Below are 12,224 nucleotides of genomic sequence, written 5' to 3' on the forward strand. Positions count from 1 at the left end.
GTGTAGCAGTCAGATAATTTTATTTATTTATTTTCAATTTCTATTCCACCCTCCCTACACCAGCAGGCTCAGGGCGGATTACATTTCACAAATTAAAAACAACAATAAATATAATATAAATATTTAAAAACATAAGCAGCACAGAAATAGTTTGACTCAGTCCAACACCCAAACCGTCATTGAAAAATACATTAAAAAGAAGATTTTTTGGGGTGTGGATGTTCTCATAGGGAGGGCCCCGTTCTATTCAATTTGGCTGGTGGGGGCTCTGCCCAGCATCAACCATAGGCCTGGCAGAACAGCTGTCTTACAGGCCTGGCGGAAGGATAACAGATCTTGCTGGGTCCTGGTCTCATAAGACAGAGCGTTCCACCAGGTTGGAGCCAGGACTGAAAAGGCCCTGGTTCTAATCGATGCTAGGCGGGCCTCCCTGGGGCCAGGGACCATTAATAGCAGGTTTTCTCCAGATCGAAGTGTTCTCTGGGGCACATATGGGGAGAGGCAGTCCCGAAGATACGCAGGTCCCAGTCCACATAGGGCTTTATAGGTTAATACCAAAACCTTGAATATAGTTACATATAGCTTGTCTGCATATGAATTCTATAATCTAGTAATTGTGAAGGATACTTTAGAGCAAGCAACCAATGTATAAAAGGTTGGATGCTACTTGTGAAGTCTGACCACTTTCATATACGCATGGGGACTGCCATGATCATTCTTCCTGAGCACAGGATGCAGGATACTGGCTCTCGAGCGTATACTGAGCTCAGGTGCAATAGCTGTTAGGCCAGGTCTATGTGCAAGAGGCTGGTGGAATGGGACAATTACTGACAATTTTATAGCTCTCATCTGATGCAATTACATGCTGGCAGGGAGACTGAAAACTCACTTTCTCCAGAAGCTCAAACATTCCTTTTCTCTTCTGGATCCTTGAGTCACTGGCTAGCTGAAGCAGCACTTTCTTAAGGGTATGGCTGCTTTTCCTGGTAGAGGTTACTGGAATTTCATCTGTGGTGATGCCTTGTATACTTCCGTGGCTCAATGTGAAGTGAACTGATAGCCATATATGTCAAAGAAAGGGAGACATGAGGGCTATTCATGGTATCCCTGAACCGCTTCTAAGGTTCTGACCTGGTCTTTTGACAGAGTCCCCCCCCCTCTCCTGGGCGAAGCAGTGATGCCTGCTACATCTGTGGAGAACATGTGTATATCCTAGAGCGATTCAGTGCTGAGGGGCGTTTCTTCCATCGTGGCTGTTTCAAGTGCCACCACTGTAAGACAACACTGCGGCTGGGGGACTATGTCTTCAACGAGGATGATGGTAAGCAGATAGAGGTGGTTAGTGTCTGGTGTTAGGAGCACCTGTCAAACTGGATGCTGTGGCTGGGGAGGTTGGGAACCTGTCAGCCTTGATGCTGTGGCTGAGGGTGAGAAACTGAGGAATTGTTTGTTCTGCTTAATCTCTTTCCCTGGGAGAGCTGCTTTCCCTGAGAATCTCTGGCCTTGAGAAACACATGAATCCACATAAATAACATAGCTTATCTTTCTGCTTGTCTGGTTCTCTCGCTGGGTTAGCTAGGAGAAAGGGGGGAGGGGTTGAAGTCTATCTGCTTGATACTTGTATGTAATCACCATTCCTGTCAAGAACTTCATAGAGGTATGAAATGGCAATTTATCAATAAAGACCTTATTATATTCAAAAAGAGTCCAGTAGCACCTTTAAGACTAACCAATTTTATTGTAGCATAAGCTTTCGAGAATCGCTACAATAAAATTGGTTAGTCTTAAAGGTGCTACTGGACTCTTTTTGATTTTGCTACTACAGACTAACACGGCTAACTCCGTGAAGTGGCTTATTGAGAATATGCATGGCATCCTGACAGTTAGACCTGAGAATATTTACCAGATAAAACTGGATAGCTTAGTCATCAGTGCAGACAAGTTCTCTTTTATTTTACTAGTGACTTTTCTTTGAACTATGCCTCCAGCTTGCTGCAAGCAGAATTCTAGCTTCTGTCCCCCCAGCACCAATTCTGTTTGTGTAGACAGAATAAAAGAGCTTGTGGAATCAGCTCTGGTTCTGGCATAATTGCCGGCTGTTTCTCTCCACCTGATTATAGCAATCTTGTTTCATCCTTAGGTAATTTCTACTGCATGCTGCACAGTGCTGTCCCCACAAATATGGCTGTATCTGACAGGAGAGTTGCTTTGAAAGCAGCATGTAAGGTGAGTGAGATTGTTGCCCTTTTGGAATTAGCAGCTTCTTGAAAAGGCCACTCCTATCCAGCTAGTAATTAACCTGGTATGTCAGTCCAAAAGGCCACAGTACTTCCCAACCATCCAGTCACACAAATGGAGGGTTTGGTGCTTGCAGCATGCTTGCTTGGAAAATGAACTGTTTTGTGTTTGACTCCCCTAGGATTCCACTCAGTACTACATTCCTTCAGACAAAGGCATTATGGACTTGGCTGCTGAAAAGACCAAAACAGAAACCGACACACGAATCCTGGATGAGAACCTCTCTTCCTTCACGGATCATCTGCCAGCACAGCACCCTGCAGAACTTAAAATATTACCTCAGGAAGATGCCAACCTATTCCCATCCAGAGACAATGGAGGTGCCAATACCATAAACTTATCACAGTTTCCACCTCACCTGCACTTTGTTGTGAGGGATGATGAACTGGAAAGTCCTGTTTCTGAGGCCCACTTAATTCCACAGCTTGTGGAGAAAGAAACACAGGAGGGTAAGGCCCATCATAAGAAAACTAAACATGGCCTAATAAACTGGACTTATAGCCTATCCCAAGAAGAGGCACTTGAGAGCCTAGACAGAGGAATGCAAGGAGCTGGAGTAGAGCCTGCAGATCCCAGAGAAGTGACCAAACAAGAAAATGAGGAAAGTGAAGATACCCAGTGGAGAAGGAAGATTCGCTTGTCATCCCAGGAAAAGCTTGAATTGTCCAGACTGAGTCCAATTTCAGCCTCGTTTAATTTTCCAGATATGAACCAGGCTTGCATAGAGGACTCCAGCTTCAGCAAGGACTCAGGTGGTTATTTTTAAGTACAGTCAGCCTTTTTTCAAGGGCTCATGACAGATAAGAAAAAAGGGTGGGTGCATGAATGGAAATCAGGAAAACAGAAAAAAATGGTCCTGAAAATGCTCTTTCACTGAGCTCCTAATTATTGCCTTAATTTGCTCATCCATCTCTTCAATTCCTGGCTTGACAACCTCTCCCCAGACACTATTTGCATGTGGCATGTTGGTTGTGGTTGTGGTGAATGTTACAGCTACAAACGGGAAGTGTGAGGCATTGTCTTCTGCTTCCTTTCCTGCTTACTCTACTCAGCTAGGATTTTTCCATTAGGTCATCCCAGATTCTGTTGTGGAACATTCATCTTTTGCCTGTTGCTGCCTAAATAGAAACACTTCTGCTTTGACTTGCTCCTTGCATGTCAGACTTACTCCATTGTGGTCCACAGAGAAGCTGCTCCTTTCTGCAGTATTATGAAGCAGTTGTCCTTTAAGACTAGATCAGGAATTTGCATGTGTGTGTGAGAGAGAGACATGCATCTCCAAGTTGCTTAGCCAAAATAACTTAGATGCCTTTTTCAAATGTCTCCTATTTTGTACTAGCTGACCTATTTTGTACTAACCACCTCATGTTCCATTTTTGCCTTCCACATTAAGCTCTGTCCTCTCTGAATATTTGTTCTATTTTCCTTATACTGCAAGCCCTCGAAACAGGGACTGCAGTCTGTACAACTAGCATTTTATTTGTGCCTCCATCCCATGACAACTACCACTGAGATGCTCACAATTCACAGTAGTAGCCTGTGTTCTGGGTCTCTGCTGAAAGTAGGGCTGTTGGTTGAGTGGTGCACAAGTGACTCTACCCTCACTGCCTATAGATCCTTTGAAATCCTCTGTATACAAATCATTGTAAAGGTAAATACCTCTCTTCAGTTACAACAGTGCCTCTTACTTGTATAGATTCTCTGGAAATTGAAAGTGACAGTGAAGAGGAACAAGTGGATGATGAAGAGGAGGAGACCCAAGATCTTTTTGCAAATATGGTGAGTATACAGTCCTGAGGTTCTGTTCCATCAGTGCAGGGGTCACACAACTCAAACCATTTTTGTGGCCCCTTTGACAAACAAGTGGATTGCATCACTACATCAACCACAGAAAAATATTTTCTTTGCATTTTTGTCCAGTGGTCTCAATCTCTATTCACCTCCCTTTTCTATCAGTACTCTACAGCACGCTCTCCTCACTGCCATAGATGTCTCTGAACCTAATAATCCTCCTCCTATTTGTTTCTCCACTCAATAACACATACATTCGCTTGTCTCTTTCTTCACCGTAGTCCTTCTTAACTTACTTGCATTTCTTTTTCCCTGTCCACACATCTCTAAGCAGACTCATGTGAAGGCACAAATTGTTTCTCTCTCTGCACCCTGGAGCATATATGCTGCCTCTTCCAAGCATCCTTGCAGGCCACTCTTTCCCAATCTCAAAGGGCATCAGCAAAACTGGCAGCAAATATAGTTGTGTGCCTCAAACAGAAAAGGCAATGCAGGAATTCACTGTATCCGACACTTCATTTGATGGGCTTTGATGATCCTGAAGATGTTCCCACAACTGTGGGTGGGGGGCACAAATAATGGGTCTCTGGAATTTCCCCAAGCTAAAAATCAGCAGGAAGTGAGCTGGCAAGTAACCCATGGGTCTATTGAATATCAAGGGACATCTGTTTGCTGTCACATGATTAAAGCCCTATAAACAACCAACTCTGTTGTGGATGCTGACAATGCTCCTCTTTATACCAGAAGTTCTGACTGGATAGTGAGTCAGTCCCTCAGGACTTTTTTATAGTTGATAATAATAATAATAAGCAGGCCAGTCCTAGGCCTCTGCCCTTAGTTACTCTTGTTTCTTTACCATTCTTTTCCTAAAGCTAATTCATTGTCTTAAGTACTTGGAGGGGCGGGGTTGGGGGGAGAATTATCTGTTATATAGAGACTAGGCCCCAGCTGATTATAGCTAGGAAACTGGCAATGTCTAGGATTGCTCCTGGAAAGCAAAACTATCCTTTAAAGCTACTGCTTTAAAGCCATCTGCCATTCAGTCTTTTCTTCCAGATGGTGGATTTGTGGGCATTTCCATCCTTCTCTTTTGATTCCTATTCATGTGTTGTGCTTCTAGTGTCCCTTGAGTGTGACTGAAGAAGAAAAATACCCAACCTGGAAAAAAACATTGATGCGACGAGCCAAAGAGGCTGAAATGAAAAGATTTTGCAAAGCCCAGGTAATACATGTTCGCTACAGTTAGAAGAGTGCTGTTACTTTGACCAAATCATCCCAGCAAAGTCTGAGGAGCACAAGCTAGAAAAGGACGCTCAGACTTCAAGAAGCGATAACTTCACATGCTAGGCCAAGAAGCTATCAAGTATATCCAGAGATTTTCAGGGCTGTAGAGGCAGTGCCATACTTTATGTGGTAAACATATTTGCTGTGTATTACCCAGTGTCACACCAGATTTTCTGCAACAGATACATGAAGCATAGACTACATATGTGGGATTCTGGCCCAAGCAGAATTCTGTCATAAATTGATGTTTAAAGATGCACATGCGTGCTTGTTATCTACACTTTTCGTATTTGTTTTGTAAAGCAAGGATGTGTCCTATATCCTAGTAAGCCTCACATGTGTGACATTGAGTTGTTGTAGGTACAGTGGCCTTCGTAATAAGAAGGTAGTTTAAAAACACATAAGGTTGCTCAACTCCGGGCTGGAGATCTCCCAGAATTACAACTGATCTTCAGCCTACTGAGATCAATTCCCCTGGAGAAAATGGCTCCTTTGAAAGGAGGAGTCCATGGCATTTTACCCTGCTGAGGTCCTCCCCTCTCCAAATCCCACCCTCCACAGGCTTCACTCCAAAAACATCCACAAATTTTCCAACCTGGAGCTGGCAGCCCTACACTGCTTATGCTATAAAACACCACTGTAAAATGTCTACAATTTTCTCCGAAATCACCTAGTTTTAGTATCCACTTCTTCCCTCCCGCTTTGGTGCTCTGGAAGAAAATTTTTGTGTTACCTAATGTTCTTGTTGTTATCAGTCATTCCTATCCTTCAAGAGATTATGGAATTTGTAGCTTTTTCTGGCTTCTGGATTGAATTGAAATTGAAAATGATAGCTGGGAAGTATGGGATTGTAATTTTCAGGACAGGAAGATGAGGTTGTAGTTTTTTCTATATCCCAATTCAATTCTGCTGGTAGAGAAAAAACAACAAATCCCACAGTACCTACAAAGGTTATATCTAAAGATCCTGCAGCTTAACATTTAATGAACCCTTTGCACCACCTGTTACCCTATTTGTCTTCTGAAAGTAAAGGGGTGGGTAGTTCAGGAAAAGGTTACAGGCAAGGAGATTAGGCTATTAATGGAGGAAGCTCCATTTTGAGCAAAACTTGGATTCAAACACATCTATCTGGGTCTACCTTGAACTGGGATGAGGCTTTTCAAATTGGGGACATTTATATTGCAAGCTTTGATGTTTGAATTTTATCACCTTCATTACCACTTAGTTAGCTTTTATTTTTCTTTTTGTAGTTTCCAGACTGTCTATTGTTAATGAATATAATTCCAACCGATAGACTTGTAGCTGCATATAATTACACTGTACACACAGATGAAAGTCAAGTGCAAGATCCTTGTGTTAGCGGTGTGTTTTGTACTTAGTCTTATGCTGACATTTCTGCTGTTGTAAACAATGAAATTAAATTCTAGACTGTTGTAATTGTTTATCAATAATGTATTTCAGCTATAAAATGTATATCAGCAATATTCAAGATATAAAACAATTCCAGCGTTCCCAGCTTGTCGGCCATTAAAGCCTCTGCACTCGTCCTGGCTCCAGGAGCACCCTTGGATCTGCTCTGTCAGCTGCTACTGACAAGAGCGACCACAGAGGGTTAATCCCCAGCTATCCGGCACCCTCCAGGTGTCCGTTTGGGTTGCAAAAATCCCCCGGACGAGGCAGTTCAGTTCACCTCTGGAGAGGAGCTCCAAGGTTCAGCTGCTTCACCACGATGCTGCAGGACCAGAAGTCCTTCCATTTTTAATAACATCCTAATGAAAATAATTGGCTGACCTCTAAACAAGGGCATTCTTGGCTGCATGGAATATTCAGCCACAGTCACTTTTTGTCATAGATAGTCTGTTGCCTATCATCCCTAGTCTGGAAACATCCCTTAATCTTTTTTGTCCTAATCCATGCAAGGAAACAAGCCGAAGCTTGGGTGTTTGTTCCTCTTCCTTACTGTTCACAATCCTTTCTTGTTTGACCACTTTTGTCTCTTGGGCATTGCAGTCAATCCAGAGGCGGCTTGAAGAGATCGAAGTGACTTTCCGAGAGCTGGAAAAGCAGGGAATAAAACTGGAGCGATCCCTTCGGAATGATGGAGGTAAGTGCCCGAGCCTCTTCCAACAGGGATGGAATGGATGCTGCAGCATATGGAAGGTCTGTGTACCACCAAAAGCTCCTGGATCTTAAGACCGTGGACCCAAAAGCCACAGCTTCTTGCCTCCTTTATCCTCCAGGAACAGAGTCAGAATTAAAGAAACTTTGGATGAACCAGTTGCTTTCCCTGATCCAAAAGAAGAACAGTCTGATGTCTGAGGAATCCGACCTTATGATTGCGTAAGATGCTCTGCTTTTGGCACATGCTTTGGCAGCTTCTACATGCTGGTCCAGTGCCACTTTCCTCATATTGCTGATTACCTGAAAAACTCTAGGCTACAATGGAAGAGCCCATACAGTGGCTTCTCCCCACTCCAGCATTAACTCCCAGGAAAACTTAGTGTGTGCTAGTGACAGCATAGCCTCCTCCCGTACCAATAGCCTAGAGATGTTAGAAAGAGCAGCACTGTTGCAGCTCCTCCATCATCAGAGGAATATGAGAACTCAACTTTGGTTCTATCTGGGTCATAGATTCATAATGATGTAGTTTTCTGCCCAGTCCCAGATAGGGTGACCTCTTAAGACGCTATACATGAACAAAGATAGTCTATCAAGCAGAGGGGGAGTTCAGACTTCTGTGACTATCTTAGCCATTTTAACAAGTCATTTTTAACCCCATTCCTTTTTTAGCATGGCTTTAAAAAACTCTTTCGAATGGTCTAGGTCATTATCTTTCAGTTGCATGCCTTAGAACAGAAACTCCATGGCAGTCAATGAATACATAATTCACACTGGGCAAACCATACAGTCAGGGTCCACACCATAGCTAGAGATATCCCACAGGTAATGTCCTGAGAATTAGTTAAGCCTCTGTTAATTGCCCAACTGTCTGTGTCACAGTACATGCAGGCAGTCTCCCTAGGGAGCCATGGGGCGGGGGGGGGGGACGTTTAATTCATTACTACTCTCCATCTCCACCCCATCTCATGTAGCCCTAACATTATACAGATTTGGGTACAGATTAAGTTCAGAGATGCAGCCAGCAGCACAGGGAGACTGAATACGGAAACGTCTCTCTGTGTGACAATCTTTCTCACGCATGCATGTGCACATGCACTCACATGCACAGAATATCTCATCCATATCATGAGTTTTTCATGTAGGGATGACTAATTTTTCACTATTTTAACCCACAGGGTACAAGAACTGAAGCTAGAAGAACAGCAGAGTCAGCTGGATCAAGAACTGCGGTATTACTACAACATGGAAGGTAGGAGGGGGGGCATATTGGGTCCCCAGGTTGTACAAAAACTCACACACGCAATGATTGGGAGATACGAAGATACTTTCATTGGGGTTGGACCCTGAGTACCATCAGTGACGGGACTGCACATCTTCGCAATGTTTAAATTCCTCCCATTAGTCCCTTCTCACGTAAAAAAAGGTAAAGGTGCAAGCACTGAGTCATTACTGACCCATGGGGAGATGTCGCATCACGACGTTTTCTTGGAAGACTTTTTACGGGGTGGTTTGCCATTGCCATCCCCAGTCATCTACACTTTACCCCCAGAAAACTGGGTACTCATTTTACCGACCTCAGAAGGATGGAAGGCTGAGTCAACCTTGAGCCGGCTTCTGCCAGGTTCAAACTCAGGTCGTGAGCAGAGCTTGGGCTGCAGTACTGCAGCTTACCACTCTGCACCACCATCAGTGACGGGACTGCACATCTTTGCAATGTTTAAATTCCTCCCATTAGTCCCTTCTCACATGTGCAGATTAATAATCATGCAGGTCAGAAGGCTGCAGTGGAAAGGGGGCAAAATCACCCCTTCCTGCCTCTTCTGTGGGCCCAGCATCATTGACAGAAGAGGGAGAAGAGAGCAGTTCTGCCACCTGTGCCACTGCTGTGCCCCTGCTCCTTCTCTGAGGGGAGGGAAATGCAACAAAGAGCTGCATTCCTATCACTGGCATTAGTTAGGATCTGCTTGTACATTTGAGAAAGGAAAACAGGAGTGCAAAAACTAAAGATGGTTTGAGGTCAGTGATACTAGGGGTAGCAGAACATTTAAAGCAGACCAGCTGAACTCATTGCCCACCAGTTGTGCACAGCAGCCTGCTGTGGGCTCCAAACTCCAGCCTGGCTATATCTGCCAGAGTAGGGGATTGGGTATATATATGTACAGAGACAATACTTCTGAAGAACAAAACATACTTTCTTTGCCTTGTCCAATATTGCCATAATACTTTCAATCATCATCTTAGAAGAGGCATCTGAGGAATGCCTTGAGACAGCTACCAGCCAGAGTCTCCATAAGGTTTTAAATAAAAAAGGTTTACATTTTTTTAAAAAAATCTGCTGCTCAGAGGCATCTTTTTCGTTAGTCAAGAACTTAATAAAATCAACTAATTAACAATTGCCTAGAAAGGCCTGGAGAGTCTGTTAATGACATAGAACTGTGGATGTTGTAAAAATCAGTCACCCATATATGCCTGGTATATCAGATAGGCCTCAGAAAGATAATGTTTTGCCTACCTGAAACTATTTTTCATTTGTCTTCCTTCCTTAGCATTCCCATAGCACTTTCAGTATGTTAAGTGGTTCTCAACTACCATAGGGAGAATAGCTTGCCAATAGCTACTTAGTGAGTTTATGCCTGAGATTTGAACCTGCAACTTCCAAAATCAAAGCTCACTCTCTGAGCAATATACCAGCTGCCAGGGCAGCTGTGTCAAAGCCTGGCTGCAGACTGAAGTTCAGAGATGTCTGCAAGTAACTTGTGAGGGTTGAGATCTGGTGTCCTCTGCAGGGGGCAAAATGTACAAGCAGGAAAAGCAACTTATTTGCAGTTTCAAAGTCTAAGCCTAATATCTTCTTTAGCAACACTGAAGGGCCTAAACTATGAAAATGCAAAGTCCATTTCATACGCCATTGTGTGAGTAGAGTCAAAAACGGACTTTACAAATCCTCAGTTATGTTCAGTTTGAACTTGTAGTTCCTGAGTCCATGAATGAACACCAGCGAGCATTGGTACAGCATATCTATTTATTGTATTTATTTTTTAATAAATTATATCCCTTTTTTGCCCAGTCAGGGCTACCAAAGATGTGCACATACATACACATAGCAACTTTGAATAGAAAACCTGTGAAAAGTTCTATTACTGGAAAATCAGTGAGGTCAGCCTGCCCACTAGACATCCCTAATCAATCAGTTAGGGTGCCAGTCCGTGCCGGGCATGGAGGCACCAAACCAGCTCTCCTATGGTATCACAGGATCAGCTGCAGCAGCCCTGAGCATTTCCACATTGTGTGCCTGGATGATAGGCATTTAGGACCTTCCCCCATTGCTTGTTTTGAGAGTGATGGTTGTGTGGCACATGGCAAGTGGTAACCCAGGGCCCCATTTCATTGTACCCATATACTTGGTGGCCAGGGCCTTCCCGTTATGGATCCAGGAGTGGTAGCAGTATGGTGTACAGCAGCCCTTGGAACAGCTGCGCCACACCAATGCCTGGGCAGCAAGCAGGACCTCCCCATTGCCAGGCCTGCTGATGGTGGTAGAAGTGGCAACCTGCAGCCCCCACCCCAGTGAGGGCAGACTGAGTGGGGACAGCTTCCCTGCAGTGTATGGGAAGTCCTTCACCAAGGGCACCAAAAGTCCATGGGCCAGCCCTGAGCAGTATATCCCGCATCCCTCAAGATAACAGATGAATTACTCTACCTTTTTTGGTTCTCATGCTCAGTATTTGACAAGTTAGATCTCATTTGCCCATGTGGACTTGAGTTTTAAATCTAAATGCAAAGAGTGCCTATTATTTTGAAAAATTTCTTCTGTCCCTTGATGTGTTCTGTAGTTTGGATGAAGTGTGTAGATTTTTCCTTTGGAAACAAGCTGTCCATTCTTCTCTCATTTGCCCCCCCCCCCCCTAGAATATAGTCAAACTCTAAACAGTCTTCCTTCCTGTAATTCATGCTGGTGATTCAAGCTCAGAGCAGCAAATGGTTTTGTTTCTAATGCAGAGTCATTGAAAATCCCAGAGGACCGGCTGGCAGAAAAAAAGATCCTCTCCCAGTTGCTGGAGGTTGTGAATCAGCGAAGTGCCCTGATCGATTTCCAGGATAATAAACGCCTCAGTGAGCTTTGTGAGGAAATACCAAAGTTGTAGAACATGTAGAAAGTTTAAGGGCTACCAAGACTGAAACCTACTGACCCTGCAGGCTACAGGCCACTTTAGAATGGGGAAGTGAGCCCAGCAGCATCTTGCCCAGGTGTATGCTACTCGAAGCAACACTCAAATCCAAGCAGAGGTGGACAACCCTGTGCAGTAAATGGAACTGTGGCACTTTCTGCCAGTGCAGACGTTGCATTCAATAACCACACTTCAGGTAACTTCAGGAGGGTCCCCTCTGGAAGAGGACTCAAGCGCCAGAGCTGGAGCTGCAGCAGGAGATACCACCACCACCCCCGCCCTGCTCGTCACCACCGTGAGTTAGTGCTTGGTGACTCCTCCCAGAAGAGAAGAAGCCTAACCTTGCTCCACCTACTCACAATAGATACTACCGTAGTACATTCTGGGGTATTCTTTGATAATAAGGAGTACTTTATATTATTTGTTTTTAAGATTGTATAATGAAGCATTTGGAGGATGAAACAACCAGTCATATCCTATGCCCTTGGAAAAGGTAGCATGGACCTTTTGGTGCAAGTACTCAATATATCTTCCAACTGTGCCTTTTTGTCTTTTTTCAAG

At 44.0% G+C, this 12,224-nt stretch overlaps 1 protein-coding gene across 1 annotated transcript in view; it reads left to right on the forward strand.

The window, feature by feature from the left end:
* Nucleotides 1–12,204, forward strand: part of MICAL1 (microtubule associated monooxygenase, calponin and LIM domain containing 1) — a 45,224-nt gene extending 33,020 nt beyond the window's left edge. Inside the window, exons 17-25 of the mRNA XM_054979730.1 lie at nucleotides 1,147–1,321; nucleotides 2,141–2,226; nucleotides 2,420–3,050; nucleotides 3,995–4,077; nucleotides 5,210–5,311; nucleotides 7,384–7,477; nucleotides 7,614–7,713; nucleotides 8,670–8,743; nucleotides 11,494–12,204. Of these exons, the coding sequence (XP_054835705.1) occupies nucleotides 1,147–1,321; nucleotides 2,141–2,226; nucleotides 2,420–3,050; nucleotides 3,995–4,077; nucleotides 5,210–5,311; nucleotides 7,384–7,477; nucleotides 7,614–7,713; nucleotides 8,670–8,743; nucleotides 11,494–11,639 (1,491 nt within the window). The 3' untranslated portion in view covers nucleotides 11,640–12,204. The remainder of the gene's footprint in view (nucleotides 1–1,146; nucleotides 1,322–2,140; nucleotides 2,227–2,419; nucleotides 3,051–3,994; nucleotides 4,078–5,209; nucleotides 5,312–7,383; nucleotides 7,478–7,613; nucleotides 7,714–8,669; nucleotides 8,744–11,493) is intronic.
* Nucleotides 12,205–12,224: the final 20 nt, after the last annotated feature.

This window comes from Eublepharis macularius, chromosome 5, assembly GCF_028583425.1.
Source record: "Eublepharis macularius isolate TG4126 chromosome 5, MPM_Emac_v1.0, whole genome shotgun sequence".
Lineage (NCBI taxonomy): Eukaryota > Metazoa > Chordata > Lepidosauria > Squamata > Eublepharidae > Eublepharis > Eublepharis macularius.